Source organism: Rhinoderma darwinii, chromosome 13, assembly GCF_050947455.1.
Source record: "Rhinoderma darwinii isolate aRhiDar2 chromosome 13, aRhiDar2.hap1, whole genome shotgun sequence".
NCBI lineage: Eukaryota > Metazoa > Chordata > Amphibia > Anura > Rhinodermatidae > Rhinoderma > Rhinoderma darwinii.
Window position 1 is genome coordinate 13,332,573 of NC_134699.1, and position 16,304 is coordinate 13,348,876.

General features: G+C 46.0%; 1 protein-coding gene across 5 annotated transcripts in view; it reads right to left on the minus strand.

The window, feature by feature from the left end:
* Positions 1-1,329: 1,329 nt before the first annotated feature.
* PKIG (cAMP-dependent protein kinase inhibitor gamma) overlaps positions 1,330-16,304 on the minus strand; it is a 78,215-nt gene continuing 63,240 nt past the window's right edge. For 4 of the 5 annotated variants that reach the window (XM_075845866.1, XM_075845867.1, XM_075845870.1 and 1 more), the window contains 2 exons: positions 3,437-3,614; positions 1,330-2,102 (listed from right to left, as the gene is read on the minus strand). In XM_075845866.1, coding sequence (XP_075701981.1) covers positions 2,026-2,102; positions 3,437-3,584 — 225 coding nt within the window. In that variant the 5' untranslated portion in view covers positions 3,585-3,614 and the 3' untranslated portion in view covers positions 1,330-2,025. Of the gene's footprint in view, positions 2,103-3,436; positions 3,615-3,974; positions 4,144-16,304 lie in introns of those variants that run through there. The other variant, XM_075845869.1, reaches the window with a different exon arrangement.

Sequence of the window (16,304 nt, forward strand, 5' to 3'; positions counted from 1 at the left end):
CCATCACTTGACCCAATCTTCGTTTCATGTGGCTAAAAACCTTTGCTTTCAATCTGACTTTTATGCTTCTCCCACATGACACAGATTGGTGCTCAGCGCTTGAGAACTTGATCATTTGCAGATCTCGATTTGTATAACCGGACGTCGTACCCTTCCTGGTGCTGCAATTTCAATGTTGAGGAATATTATATATAAAACTCACCCAGAACCCATAGAACTTGTCACAAATAGTGCAAACAACCCCATTCAGGATAGGCCAGACAGAACTCCTATATACAGACCCCAGGCCAGGCCGAACTCATATATACAGACCGAACTCCTATATATATATATATATATATATATATATATATATATATATATATATATATATATAGACACCCGGCCAGACCGAACTCCTATATACAGACCGAACTCCTATATATATATATATATATATAGACACCCGGCCAGACCGAACTCCTATATACAGACCCCAGGCCAGGCCGAACTCCTATATACAGACCCCAGGCCAGGCCGAACTCCTATATACAGACCCCCGGCCAGACCGAACTCCTATATACAGACCCCCGGCCAGACCGAACTCCTATATACAGACCGAACTCCTATATACAGACCCCCGGCCAGGCCGAACTCCTATATACAGACCCCCGGCCAGGCCGAACTCCTATATACAGACCCCCGGCCAGGCCGAACTCCTATATACAGACCCCCGGCCAGGCCGAACTCCTATATACAGGCCGAACTCCTATATACAGGCCGAACTCCTATATACAGGCCGAACTCCTATATACAGACCCCAGGCCAGACTCTGCCTCGTCCCTGCAGTTTGTAATGATCTTCATGCCCGGGCGCGTCGCAGCATGAGGACGTTATCTGCAGCGGTGTCAGGGAGTGAAGAGGACTACAGGAACAGGGCGAGGCGGGTATACTTTAGAGGCACCAGGGAAATTTGCCTGTTTTTTAGGGTGCTCTCCCCTTTTGCAGGAGTCTACTGGACATCCCGAGAGAGTTGAAAACCTCTTTAAATACCCTATACAGCTGTAAAGAGTTACCCAACCAACTGAGCTCTGCTACATCTGGGAAGTATTTTAACATATTATACCTTAGAGTCTGATGACCATCTCAGCAACAGTCGTCCCCTATAGAAGCGGCACAGAAATGGTCACATGATATTGGCATTGAATAGAGCCGTGGTCTGCAACTTGTGAATCTCCAGCTGTTGTGAAGCTACAACTCCCAGCATGCCAACAGTGTTCCTACCTGTAGAATAACGGTCTTGGCTTCTCTGGCACTTGTGGTTCTACGGAGGCAATGATTACACGTTGGTGTCTTAATGGTGTTTATTAGATTATTCAGTCACACAAAATCATATTTTTGGGGGCAAAAATTATATATTTTTTCCGAACGGAATAAACTAAAATAAAAAAGTTTTTAAAAAAAAGACACCATTATTTTTCTGTGCGAACTAAATATCCATTCTAAGTCGGAATTTCATATCAATCCGAGATATAGCACTTAAAAATGTGGACAAAATAAAAAAAAAAAAAAAAAAAACTTGGCCGTCTGGACTATAGATGAGCCATGGACGCCCGGCGTCAGTACGGAGATTGGTTTGGTCCACTGGTCGGTTATAAGGCAGTACAGTAATATGTATAGTGATCTCCGCTCCTATTTGACCCAGATCTCAGAATGCTTCTCTATGGACAATAAATAATCCCTTACATCTATAGAAGGGGCCGTTGGGCAGTACCATCCGCAAAATATCACCCCAAAGGAATATTGCATATGATTCTTCTATAAAGAAAAAGAAAAGATCTGCTAAGGCAAGTTTAGGTCAGGTGGAGTCTGAGAAGATGCTATGACCATGTTACACCACCAGGTGGCGTATGGAGTCCTGCATTGTGATTCCACTCTCATCATCGCTGGACCACTCCGAAGCTCCGGGTGAAGAATGTGACAGTTCTGTTGTCTCTTTTTATACAAAAAGTCACTCAGTATTGACGTCTGGAGGACCTAAGCAGTTCATGACGGCGAGCTGCCACCTTGTGCTTCGGGGGTCTGTCCTTGTCCGCTGTTGGAGGATGATGCTGCTTGTCCTTCTAGACAGAAATATAAAAAGGGATCAATTCTTGTATACGTTAGAGAGTTCTGCAACTTTCTAGTAGACTTTTTATTTCAATAGCTATTTCTTTATTTTATTTCTGCTTGCTGTCAGTGAATGGGAACATTCTTCTTTACATGCAGAGGCTGAACAGTACACATCTAATACGAATACTCACAGCTGAGCAGTGGCGTAGCTATAGGGGTCGCAACTGCGAACTGGGCCCCTAAGCCTGGAGGGCCCGCGTTGCCACACAGTGCTGACCGCGCTGGTCATATGGTAGCTGCTGAGGGGGCATTATACTGTGGTAGTAAGCTATGGGGGGCATTATACTGTGGTGGTCAGCTATGGGGGGCATTATACTGTGGGGGCATTCATGGGGGGCATTCATGGGGTTTGTCGGACAAGTCAGCTGGGCATAGTCTTGCGCATGAGTCTGTTGGTGTTGGGGAGGGGTAGGGGGCCCCAAGCTGAATTCTTGCACCAGGGCCCATGAGCCTTTAGCTACGCCCCTGCAGCTCAGGGTTTGCTACAATTGTACCCAGTCCAGACAATCCTCTGCAGGGGGGCAAATGCTAATTTTTAGATAGGATTGTTTCCAAAGGTGTTGATGCCCATGACAGCGAGGGCATCCAATTTGATCACTTTACCACCTTTATACGATGACTAAATGGGATCTGAAAATGGACTTCACATTTAATATCGAGTATCTGTGGTGGTCTAGGGTGACGAAATGGTTAATAATTCTATCCATTATTCATGGTGGTCCAGCCGTCAACACTTAGAATAGGACGCAGAATTAAGTTTATCACTGCGCCCCTTTTATTCTCAGAATCAGCGGGGATCCCAGAGGTCGGACCCCCACCGATCACAGTGATGGGATATGCCATCACTTTAGAAGATGGAAACACCTCTGTAGCATTATATAATAATAATAAGACATAATTCTAGGATTTAGGATGGTGAAGGGGTTAATGGTGGTGGGGGTGGTCTGCATTCTTATAGGAGTCAGATTTCTATTTGTCTGATACAGAGCTCCGCTTCTCGTCACACAACCATCCAGTTCAATGATAAAATTGTCTGCCACTAGAGGGAGCTCACTGCATAGGAATTTATACGGCTCCCATTGAACTCAATAAAATCAGCATGCAGTGAGCTCCCCCTGGTGGCAACAGAAATATTGTTTTCATTTCACAATGTTTTCAGTCTCCGGCAGCAATCAGAGATTTTGAAACACAAAGTATATTAGAAACCCCTTTAAAGATCCATTCCATATTGTGTCAGTCCAAAAGACCATCAAAAGTCATGTCCACCAGTAAGTAAGTGACTCACCTGCTCCTTGGATGGACATGTCTCCCAGGTTTTCTGACAGTTCCTTCACACCCGAAGAACTACCTTCCCCTTTGATGTCCGGTACTGCATTCCGTCTGCCGGTCCGGTCGCAGGTTATGAATTCAGTGTATGCAGACTCCAAGTCCATAACGTCGCTCTCATATCAAATGTATTCGCTCTAAAAAGGAGAAAGAAGCGGCAGACGTCATATGCAGGTTATAGGGGGATCTTCAACATCGCTAGGAGATGACAGAAGTACTGATCATGGGTCCGACCTCCAGCACCCCCACCGATCCCTAGAAATAACGAGGCTGCGGGCGCCTTTGGCCTGAACAAATAAATGGGATGGAGCTGCAATTTCTGCCCAGCGCTAAAGAAAAAGTCCAAACAGGACCGTGTGCTGTACTAGTGCTACAGACCATTCGTAGAGGTCCCAGCATCAGGACCCCCCTCCCTGATAAGAAAGCGATTGCTTGTAATAGCCATAACTTAATACAGTGGGAAAAACGTGTAAAAAAAAAAAAATAAACTTGCTTACAGTGGCACATTAGCATTAAATGACAAACTCAGCTCTGCTACATCTTTATGGATCTATTACAATTGTCCAGTGAGCTGGACGCTCATAGGGAAGTTCTTGTTGGCATTGTATGGTCTTTTCATTTGGAAGGGTAAATGCAGTATGACCGTTGTCCAGCAGATGTCAGCAGTGTAGCAGTCCTGTCCCCAGTAGAGGTGATGGATGGGATGAAGATCTGCAAAAACTAATGGGGTAATTGATCTAAAAATCTGCTGATACGATTCACAGGGCAAAAATGGATCAACCGCACAAGTCAGCCGCCATTAATGCTTTCAGCGAATACATAATTTATCGCTAATGAACACACATCACATGAGCGTGTACACTGCGCACTCAGCCTCCAACCCACATACATTATATCATTACAGGAACATCCCTACAACGCGCCATCTGATAGTCCAACCCGAACTATCGGACAGTCAACGGCCAATCATGGGGCCTCCAACACAAAGCAGAGCCGAGGAGGCGGTGCGCTGATCTAGTGGTCACGACGGCACTGACCAGGCACTGATGGCACATCCTAGCAATATGCCAGCTGTAGCGAGATGTCCTCTTTAATGCTGAAAACCTACTCATGCTCACACAGCTGCTGGGCTTGTTACAATGCATCAGTTTAGCTAAGAGCGATCAGCTTGGAGACCAGGACAGAAGGGAGATTTGTGCTGCTGTTGCTTTTAAATCAAGGAAGATTGTCTATACCGATACACTGTAACAAACTTAGCTGCATTTTCAGCCTCTAAATGTTTTCATTCACTGACAGCCATGGCTAATTTTCAATATATCGCTGTGCTATCACGATTGGCGGGAATCAGACTAACCAGTAGCCACGGTCCGTATCTTGACGACGGAGAGAGACGCGGACGATGAAGACAGCAGGAGCGGCTGCACAGCTCGGTTTCCTGTGTGTTGATTGGATAGGCTACAAGGGCAGTGTAAAAGTGGACAACCCCTTTAAAAGGAAAACTCCAGCAGCCACATGTGATCATATCACCAGCCCTGAACCTAATCCACATTATACCTGTGGGAGAGCACAGGAGAGGTGGCAGACTGCGCCATGTGCAGCAGCAGGCATGTCACAGGCAGTGTGCCAACCCAAACCCACTGCATGAAGGGTCAGAAAGGATTGATAGACGACACCCTGATCATTTATTATTCAGAAACCTACAGGATACGGCAGTGACATCCGGACCACAGATAAGAACGGTCAAGCCTCTCCCTTTAAACTCTGGCAATGACATTAGATTGTAAGCTCCTTGCGTCAGGGGGTCCACATCAATACTCTGCATTATGCTGCATATGATATAACGGATAATACTAATATTTGGGACAGTCCCTATAAACCAGTCCATAAATAAGACTCCCTCCAGCTGTATTTATCATGAGCTGCAGATGATCCAAGATGTCCTGGCTCCGGCTTCAAAGTTCAGTCATGTCCTTGAATTATAGGGACATTTGACTTTGAAGTGGGCTCCGAGGAAGCGCCCGCAGGGCCGGTGCCACCAACAATCACTACAGGCGGTTGTGTATATAGGACGGACTGTTCTAGAAAAGCCTGAGAGCTGCTGCCTGGTGCAGCTGAACGCTGTGTGAAAGTGGAAGGGGATGATGTCATCAGATGATTGAACAACCAGATCTGCAGTCAATCCTCTGTGCCCGGGGTACAATGTGACCAGGCCGGTGTGGTCATTGATCTTCCTTTTACAATCTATTACAGACAACTCAGCTACTTCCCTTTCCTTCTACTGAATTGGAACTACATCACGTTTTATACTCCATTCACTGCCAAAGCTGCAATCAAAATTCTGCTGGCCAACTACAGGGAATCTGCCAACAACCACGCCCCTAACAGCATAACGGAGCGTCTAGCATGCATTTTTTGCAGTGCATTGTGGGAGGTTTACTTTTTGGATGAGGGTTCGATGTAGAAAAGACTACATTTCCCATAAGAAGTCTCAAGGAACGTTCAGTACAAATAGAGACCCAGCAGGGAGGAGTTGTGAGCCCTTGTAACCGGAGTGCTAATAGAGGTAAATCAGAATTTTGAAGGCAGCTTTGGATGTGACCAGAGAAATTTGAGAAAAGTTGTTTAAATAGAGTTTTACATGTGGCGCAGTGTATACAAGATTATAATGGAAGCCAATGCAGCGGATGACGTGACAACGTGCGTTTTCTATGGTTCTGTATACTGTCAAACATTAACTAAAGTGCAGAGAACAATGAGGACTATGAGGGACTAATGCCTGGCCCTTTGTATGAGGGTCATTGTGGCTGGATCAGGTGCCCGCACTCGGTATACAGGAGAACAATGAGGCCATGAGACATCTGTAGTCAGGGGTGGATGATGGGGAACAAGTACGGTTACAGGACAGCGACTGCTCATAGATCCCCGGGGGGCACAACAGAATAAAATGGTATAATGCATGAGCAACATTTATCAAACTGGGGGAGGGACGGGGGACGGACGACGACTCCATAGACGTGCCCCAGGAGTATTGCTAGGTTCACTCATGAACGAGTGCCATGGCTAAGACATAGTCATTCAGCTTTCCTAGGCTCCTGAATGATAGATGTTTTACTAGGTGTGCTTGCTTGGTGGCAGCCATAAGGCAATCGAGTTCAATCTTCAGGCTGTTGGAATGAAGGCGCTGCAGTGCAGTAAAGCAACACTGCCCCATTCCCTTTTAGTTGGACCCCTGCTGGTCAGACATGGCATTGGTTTTCTGCTGCTGTATAGATTTCATGTGCTACATGCTCTGTATAGATACTGATGTGCAAAGTAAGAACTCACAGGTATCCGGCAAGATTTTTGAATGCAGCTTTGGATGTGATTGGAGTATAAAGCATGATACAACTCCAGAGAAGTACAAATATTTACACAATGAGGTTTAGCCCAGCCTAATACTCTTCCAGCAAAGGAACATGAAATATTGCCACTTTATAAGCTGTGAAGTCATCATTGAATTGCAGGCACTTTAGAGCTGCTGGATCAGGAGAACGAGCGCATCAGAAGGGTCTTCTTAAAGGGACCTTATGCCTCGATATCCCTAGACATCTAAATCACCAAGTCCTCCGCTTACGGTCCATTGTGTGGTGACAACCACTGATAGCAGCCATTACATTGCTCTTAAAGGTTCACCCAGCTTTCTACAAGTCCTACAGTTACTCTCCCCTAGCTTTCTGCTCTGCATCTGTGTCAGTCAATTATGCAGTTCTGGAATTTTATTCCTGAACAGGGGAGAGGAGTAGCAATGCTGTATCTATTCTCCTGGAACAACCAAGAGAAAAAAGTATCAATCAGGTTGTCACTTGTCATAACACAGTAGTGCCGGGCAACTGAGCCCTTATAGCCTAGGGGAAAGATTCACTGTCTGGAGGTCTGAACCTGGGAAGTCTTTTCTAGAGCCCTGAATAGTACAACACAGGAGCAGAGTATGTAATAATATTTAGTCAGACTTGTCATGCTGTGTATTTGGAAAGCTGGGTTATAGCCCCTGTGGGAGGTGTAATAGCAGCCCTATTGCCTCTCTCAGCTTTTCCAGAAACCGATATAACCAAGAAATGCCCTGTAACGTACCAGTCAGCTCTCCTGTGTGGTGTAGTATAGAGGATGTCAGCTCCCCTGTGTGGTGTAGTATAGAGGATCTGTCAGTTCTCCTGTGTGGTGTAGTATAGAGGATCTGTCAGCTCTCCTGTGTGGTGTAGTATAGAGGATCTGTCAGCTCTCCTGTGTGGTGTAGTATAGAGGAGCGGTCAGCTCTCCTGTGTGGTGTAGTATAGAGGAGCTGTCAGTTCTCCTGTGTGGTGTAGTATAGAGGATCTGTCAGTTCTCCTGTGTGGTGTAGTATAGAGGATCTGTCAGCTCTCCTGTGTGGTGTAGTATAGAGGATCTGTCAGCTCTCCTGTGTGGTGTAGTATAGAGGATCTGTCAGCTCTCCTGTGTGGTGTAGTATATAGAGGAGCTGTAAACTCTCCTGTGTGGTGTAGTATAGAGGATCTGTCGGTTATACTGTGTGGTGTAGTATGGAGGATCTGTCAGCTCTCCTGTGTGGTGTAGTATAGAGGATCTGTCAGCTCTCCTGTGTGGTGTAGTATATAGAGGAGCTGTAAACTCTCCTGTGTGGTGTAGTATAGAGGATCTGTCGGTTATACTGTGTGGTGTAGTATGGAGGATCTGTCAGCTCTCCTGTGTGGTGTGGTATAGAGGATCTGTCAGTTCTCCTGTGTGGTGTAGTATAGAGGATCTGTCAGTTCTCCTGTGTGGTGTAGTATAGAGGATCTGTCAGCTCTCCTGTGTGGTGTAGTATAGAGGATCTGTCAGCTCTCCTGTGTGGCGTAGTATAGAGGAGCGGTCAGCTCTCCTGTGTGGTGTAGTATAGAGGAGCTGTCAGTTCTCCTGTGTGGTGTAGTATAGAGGAGCTGTCAGCTGTCCTGTGTGGTGTAGTATAGGGGAGTTGTCTGATCTCCTGTGTGGTGTAGTATAGAGGAGCTGTCAGATCTCCTGTGTGGTGTAGTATAGAGGAGCTGTCAGCTCTCCTGTGTGGTGTAGTATAGAGGAGCTGTCAGCTCTCCTGTGTGGTGTAGTATAGAGGAGCTGTCAGCTCTCCTGTGTGGTGTAGTATAGGGGAGTTGTCTGATCTCCTGTGTGGTGTAGTATAGAGGAGCTGTCAGATCTCCTGTGTGGTGTAGTATAGAGGAGCTGTCAGCTCTCCTGTGTGGTGTAGTATAGAGGAGCTGTCAGCTCTCCTGTGTGGTGTAGTATAGAGGATCTGTCAGCTCTCCTGTGTGGTGTAGTATAGAGGATCTGTCAGTTCTCCTGTGTGGTGTAGTATAGAGGATCTGTCAGTTCTCCTGTGTGGTGTAGTATAGAGGATCTGTCAGCTCTCCTGTGTGGTGTAGTATAGTGGAGCTGTCAGCTCTCCTGTGTGGTGTAGTATAGAGGAGCTGTCAGTTCTCCTGTGTGGTGTAGTATAGAGGATCTGTCAGTTCTCCTGTGTGGTGTAGTATAGAGGATCTGTCAGCTCTCCTGTGTGGTGTAGTATAGTGGAGCTGTCAGCTCTCCTGTGTGGTGTAGTATAGAGGATCTGTCAGCTCTCCTGTGTGGTGTAGTATAGTGGAGCTGTCAGCTCCCCTGTGTGGTGTAGTATAGAGGAGCTGTCAGCTCTCCTGTGTGGTGTAGTATAGAGGATCTGTCAGCTCTCCTGTGTGGTGTAGTATAGAGGATCTGTCAGCTCTCCTGTGTGGTGTAGTATAGAGGAGCTGTCAGTTCTCCTGTGTGGTGTAGTATAGAGGAGCTGTCAGCTCTCCTGTGTGGTGTACTATAGAGGATCTGTCAGCTCTCCTGTGTGGTGTAGTATAGAGGAGCTGTCAGCTCTCCTGTGTGGTGTAGTATAGAGGATCTGTCAGGTCTCCTGTGTGGTGTAGTATAGAGGAGATGTCAGCTCACCTGTGTGGTGTAGTATAGAGGATTTGTCAGCTCTCCTGTGTGGTGTAGTATAGAGGAGCTGTCAGCTCTCCTGTGTGGTGTAGTATAGTGGAGCTGTCAGCTCTCCTGTGTGGTGTAGTATAGAGGATCTGTCACCTCCCCTGTGTGGTGTAGTATAGAGGATCTGTCAGCTCTCCTGTGTGGTGTAGTATAGAGGATCTGTCAGCTCTCCTGTGTGGTGTAGTATAGTGGAGCTGTCAGCTCTCCTGTGTGGTGTAGTATAGAGGATCTGTCAGCTCTCCTGTGTGGTGTAGTATAGTGGAGCTGTCAGCTCTCCTGTGTGGTGTAGTATAGAGGATCTGTCAGCTCTCCTGTGTGGTGTAGTATAGAGGATCTGTCAGCTCTCCTGTGTGGTGTAGTATAGAGGATCTGTCAGCTCTCCTGTGTGGTGTAGTATAGAGGAGCGGTCAGCTCTCCTGTGTGGTGTAGTATAGAGGAGCTGTCAGCTCTCCTGTGTGGTGTAGTATAGAGGAGCTGTCAGATCTCCTGTGTGGTGTAGTATAGAGGATCTGTCAGATCTCCTGTGTGGTGTAGTATAGAGGATTTGTCAGCTCTCCTGTGTGGTGTAGTATAGAGGAGCTGTCAGCTCTCCTGTGTGGTGTAGTATAGAGGATTTGTCAGCTCTCCTGTGTGGTGTAGTATAGAGGAGCTGTCAGCTCTCCTGTGTGGTGTAGTATAGAGGATCTGTCAGCTCTCCTGTGTGGTGTAGTATAGAGGAGCTGTCAGCTGTCCTGTGTGGTGTAGTATAGAGGAGCGGTCAGCTCTCCTGTGTGGTGTAGTATAGAGGAGCTGTCAGCTCTCCTGTGTGGTGTAGTATAGAGGAGCTGTCAGCTCTCCTGTGTGGTGTAGTATAGAGGAGCTGTCAGATCTCCTGTGTGGTGTAGTATAGAGGATCTGTCAGATCCTCTATACTACACCACACAGGAGAGCTATTAGATTGGACAATATCAGACTGTTTAGGGACACACATTGACAAGGAGAATGGTCATTTGTCAATATATTCATACATTTCCAAGAGGAATAACTGAGGACTGGCTCAATGCAGAGTTCTAAAGAAAAGATGCTCCAGCATTGCTACTTCATGAATACAATTATTTACTAAAACAAATGTGGCAGGAGATCACTAGTTATAAGAGTACGGATCAAGGATGAAGATTTATTGGAGAGATTTTATATTTTTTAATTATTTCAGGGAACAAATTATCAGAAACAGCCGGATAGATAAAAAGAAGAATTCTACAGAATAAAATAATAAAAATAAAGAAAAACATGGAGCGATAAAGCGCTGAGAGGGGGAGAGGAGCCTCCTCGTACATCACACGGCCGGCACGCATGGCTGCTCCGCTTTGTTCACTAGGAGGCGTCTTGCTGTGGGCTGTCTATGCATTGTGCCGGCACAGCGACTACCTTCACGCTGGAAGCGGGTGTGAAGCAATCAATACGACAGAATTAGCATTCAGACGTGTCGCCGGATAACCTCTACGCACGCAACACGCTCGCTGCTTCACTGGATTATGAGATGCCATTATCCTTAGGCCTCATTTACACGAGCGTGTGCGTTTTGCGCACGTTTGTATGGCGTATGCACTGCGTATACGCAGCCTTGTTGCGTTTTAAACGCGCAAAAGGCATTTGACTGCTCCGTGTGTCATCCGTGTATGATGCGGGGCTGCGTGATTTTCGCGCAGCCGCCATCATAGAGATGAGGCTAGTCGACGCCCGTCACTGTCCAAGGTGCTGAAAGAGATAACTGATCGGCAGTAACTCTTTCAGCACCCTCGACAGTGAATGCCGAACACAATATACACCAACCTGTGAATATAAAAAGACTTTCATACTTACCAAGAACTTCCTGCTTCCCCCAGTCCGGGCTCCCGGCCGTTGCCTTGGTGACGCGTCCCTCTCTTGTCATCCGGCCCCACCTCCCAGGATGACGCCGCAGTCCATGAGACCGCTGCAGCCTGTGATTGGCTGCAGCCTGTGCTTGGCCTGTGATTGGCTGCAGCTGTCATTTGGACTGAACTGTCATCCCGGGAGGTCGGACCGGAGTTATCGGTAAGTCAGAACGTCTTTTTTTTTTTACAGGTTCATGGATTTTCGGAGCGGAAGTCACTGTCCATGGTGCTGAACCAGTTTAACGCTTTCAGCACCGTGGACAGTGACTGTCTCCCGACGTCGCGTACCCGAACATTTTTTACCGGTTTCGGTCAAAACGAGTTTGGCCGAATCCGGTGAAGTTCGGTGCGCTCATCTCGAATTTGACACTCCGTTTGGATGTTTGTAAACAGAAAAGCACGTGGTGCTTTTCTGTTTACATTCAGGAGTTTGACAGCTCTTGCGCGAATCACGCAGTTCGCACGGAAGTGCTTCCGTGCGGCATGCGTGGTTTTCACGCACCCATTGACTTCAATGGGTGCGTGAGTGCGCGAAAAACGCACGATTATAGAACATGTCGTGAGTTTTTTTCTGCGCACACGCGCTGAGCGCAATTCACGCATCGTCTAAACAGCCCCATTGACTAATATAGGTGCGTACGACATGCGTGCAAAGCACGCGCGTCGCACGCGCGTATAATACGTTCGTGTAAACGAGGCCTTACACTGATGGGTACTGGGAGCCGGGGACATCACTGAAGCATGGGGCAGACGTTCCCTCATCACCTGTGCTGAGTAATTTAGTAATTTCCCCAAATTAAACATTAGACAATCTGCAGGAATCCTGTATACTGCCTGGAATCCATGACAACCAACTTCACATTTAAAAGAAAAACTCCCACGTTTAAAAATTATTTTGTTGAGCCAATGCATCGAAGATCGAAAAATAAGGCAACTTTGCAAATATTGGTTAAAAATCTCCTATCGTATTGTGTCTGCAGCTCCAATGCAGACCGGTGTGTCTCCATGGTTACAGACACATCAAGGGCGGCGTGGAATCTGACCTTGCAGTCCTGTTACTCCCTTCCCTCTACTACGGTCTGTAGATTAGGAAGAAGCACAGAAACCGATGAATGGAACGCAAGATCAGACTACGCAGGGTTTGTTTGTGGTCTGTAACCATGGAGACATGTTCATATAGGAGCTGTGGACACAAAACTGTAGGATATTGTTAAATAAGACAATTTGCAAAGTTGAGTCGTGATCCCTGGGGGCCCCACCGCTGGGACCCCTACGATCACTAGAACGGGGACCAGAACGCCCAGTTCCTCCTCACTACACGATCGCAAGCAGGCGTCCTGCCACGGAGACAGCGGAGTAGAGTACAGGAGAGGAACGTAGCGGTCACCCACAGCTGGTCAATTGGGACAACCCTTTTGAAGGGGCATTCTGATTTATGTACAATGAAAGGTTATGTTATTCACCGAGATACTTACTGTATTAAATCCTCCCATTTTTCAAGATCTCTGCTTGCTGAAATTCAATAAGAACTTCACGGTTTACTTCCAGTGGATATAAATCTGTGATGGTCATTTGATAGACACAGCTGTACAGATCGTTCCAGAGCTCTGATAACTGTACTGTGACGCCCTGTGCAGCGGTCAACTCTGATGTCCATCACGTGACCAAGACAGATTTGTTTTTATTCTATTGCTGCAGCAGAGATCCTGAAAACAGTGAGAAATGGATACAGAAAGTACATTGAAAAAAACGGAATGCTGCTTTAAATTCTGATTTGCCTTTACGTTATTATATTCTAGCTATTATAAAAGGTAATGTAATAACCAACTATCGTGGTTAATAGTGACCGTATATAATCTGCAGGATCGGTCTGCAGAGGGAATTGGGTTTATTTATTTTTTTTGCAGGCAAATACTTCTGTCCTTCACAGTACGTTTCTCATTACCATTCCACTCCCGCCAATCAGAAATGACCACGGCTCTATCTCAGGAGCAGCCGATCCACCGCATCTTCGCTATAAAGCCGCCGTTCTATATTTAGAATTTCCCTAATGGGTCAATATCCATAACAACAGGCAAATTATCCCGACCGTGACCTGCGCAGCTTCACAAATATTCAAATTATGCGCTGCTAGAGAAAGCGTGATGACTTTAAAAGGCCTCGACTGCTTACAGAATGAGAACTGGGGATTTAGAGGAATATTTTAGCATTACACGACCCTTGTGTTAAAAAAACAGACGGCGCCAGTTTCCATCAGATGCTGCTCAATTCAGTTTCCCATCATCTTACGGATTAAAATGTGTGTAGATTAAAATACAAAATCCTGAGTCGTGCCGTGCCTTCTGTACTTATTTTCCAGGCTGCCTGCTATACTGAGATTTATTAAATCCCAAGCAGGAGAAGAAGTTAGCTACTTCCTTCCCCACTGATGTAACCTTTGAAATCCACTTCCCAGCTTTTAAACGAACACGACATATAACTTCCAACGTTATAGGCTATGATTAAAGTGAAGGCCGTGCTCGGCCTGATATATTCCTTATGTACAATCAGATATTAGGGCATCGAGACCGGATCATGGTTCACAAACTACAGACATCGATACGATCAGGCATGGCTATCTACTGAGAGGGATAGGAGGAAAAGAGTTCTCTTATGGTGATTGACGATCTGGGAGAGGGAGGAGTAGGAAGATAGACTGGGTGACAGAAATAGCAGCCCCATGAGGACTAATATGGATGACAATGTTGGCTGTCAGACAGCTACTTCCTGTCCTAGGAACTGAAGCCAGGGGAACAGAGTTTACATGCAAAATACTGGCCATTAGGGCACAGTCAAGTTTTAATTTTTGCCTTTGGACAGAGGTCAGCATGGGTACTCTAACTGAACTATGGCTCACATACAGCTGCCATGCTCTCACCTTTTTATCATAGCAAGTATTATTTTTTTTAGCAATTTCACGGTGATTGGACCAGACAGGCTAACCTTTGCTCACCACGCGCATCAATGAGCCTTTGGCACCCACTGCTGTCACTGGTTCGCCTTCCTTGGAACATTTTTGTTAGGTACTAACCACTACATACCGGGAACACCCCACAAGAGCGGCCGTTTGGAGATGCTCTGACCCAGTCGTCTGGACATCACAATTTGGCCCTTGTCAAAGTCGCTCATTGTAACAATATAATCAATAGTTTTCACATCCCGTCTCTGGTTTTAATGTTCTGGCTGAACGAGGTTTGTTCACACAAGGGTTAGTATGAGATTAAAAAAAAAAAACTCTGCGGTATTAGACAACAGCGCCACTCTTTCCCATAGGCCGATCCTGGTATTGCAGCTTAGCCCCATTCAAATTAATGTAATCCTGTACACAGGCTATTGACAGTGACCTTTTCCAATCTCTTAGGCCCCATGCACACGACCATGCCCGCAATCACGGCCCGCGATTGCGGGCACGGCCGGCCGCTGACTGACAGCCGCATTTTCGGGCCGTGCTCCCATACAAAGTATGGGAGCACGGCCCGCAAAATGCGAAAGAACGGACATGTTCCATAATTCCAGGAACATTTCCACGGCACTGACACCCTTCCGTAGTGCTACGGAAAGGTGTCAGTGTTCAATGAAAGTGAATGGCTCCGTTTTTGCGGACCGCAATGGCGGTCCGCAAAAACGGAGGTTTTTTGCTGTCGTGTGCATGGGGCCTTAGACCCCATTTTTAAACCCACTGAATACAATACAGCTGGCAAGGCTTCAGGTGCCAACATGTAACTACGGTGTTGATCGAATGAGGTCACTAAGCTTATAAATGAATATGTAAGGGACAACCATGAGAATGTCCTGGTGGCTAAAAGCTCCATTTAGTAAATATGCGTCAATGTTATTCTGCCCTTTGTACAGACTAGAAACTATCGAAGTAGGAGGACAAGGGAACATCTTAATTACACATAAAATCCAGAATTAACACATCCATACAAGAAGGTGCCCTCCCACAGCAAAGCCTGCAGACACCTAAATGATATAAGGAAGACTTCAAATGTCATGTCCATATCACACCCAGCTGTCTCTACAATAGATGCCGTCTGTATGCAGAATCTCTAATCTCCAATGTATCAGATTGGAATAAATGTAATACAATTATTTTAAAACGTAATGTACTCTTCTATTTTCTAGGCGCAGCGTTGTAGATCTGATCTTCAGCAGCACAAACACTGCCATTTTTGTCATTAAAATGCTATCTTACTAGCTATAATGCAAGAACAGTAACTTCACAGCAGGCTGTACAGTGAGACAGTTTTGTTTTTTCCAGAACAGTCTGTGCTGACATCTAGTGGCCAGTAAGAAAACTTCATAAAATGATTGGTATGTGTAGTCAAGACCAGACAGATTAGATCAAACACAACATTTTATGCCCCCCGCCCTCCCTTCCTGTATTTATCATAAATATTTATATAGCCAAGACATATTTGGGGGTGGGTTAAAATTCAACTTTTGAGGATCAATGTTCGGATTAAAAATGCACTTCTGTAAAAGTCTGAGTTTGCTGCATCTCCGTAATATGATTTTGTGCCAAGTATTTGTTGTCTAGGGATTTAAAAGGAATGTTTACTATGCGAATACAGCACAAATATCACAAAGAGTGGAATGTCACATGTCAAAGGCGAGAAGCGTCTGCAAAAACAAACTGCTAATCTGGTGACACACAAAATAATCCCAATGCCATACTAGGATGCAAGCGCCCAATGGTTCGGCACATTAAGGGTCTAAAGTAGGGGAACCTCAGGACATGGGTAAGAATTTGAACATCAGCCTGCAAAATAACACAATCTAGGTTATGGCTAGTCCCCGGCATGCCAGCTTACCAGAGATCTACCACATAGTTATTTTCCTCCTAAATTTGCCAATAGTTTGAGGGGTGTTGGA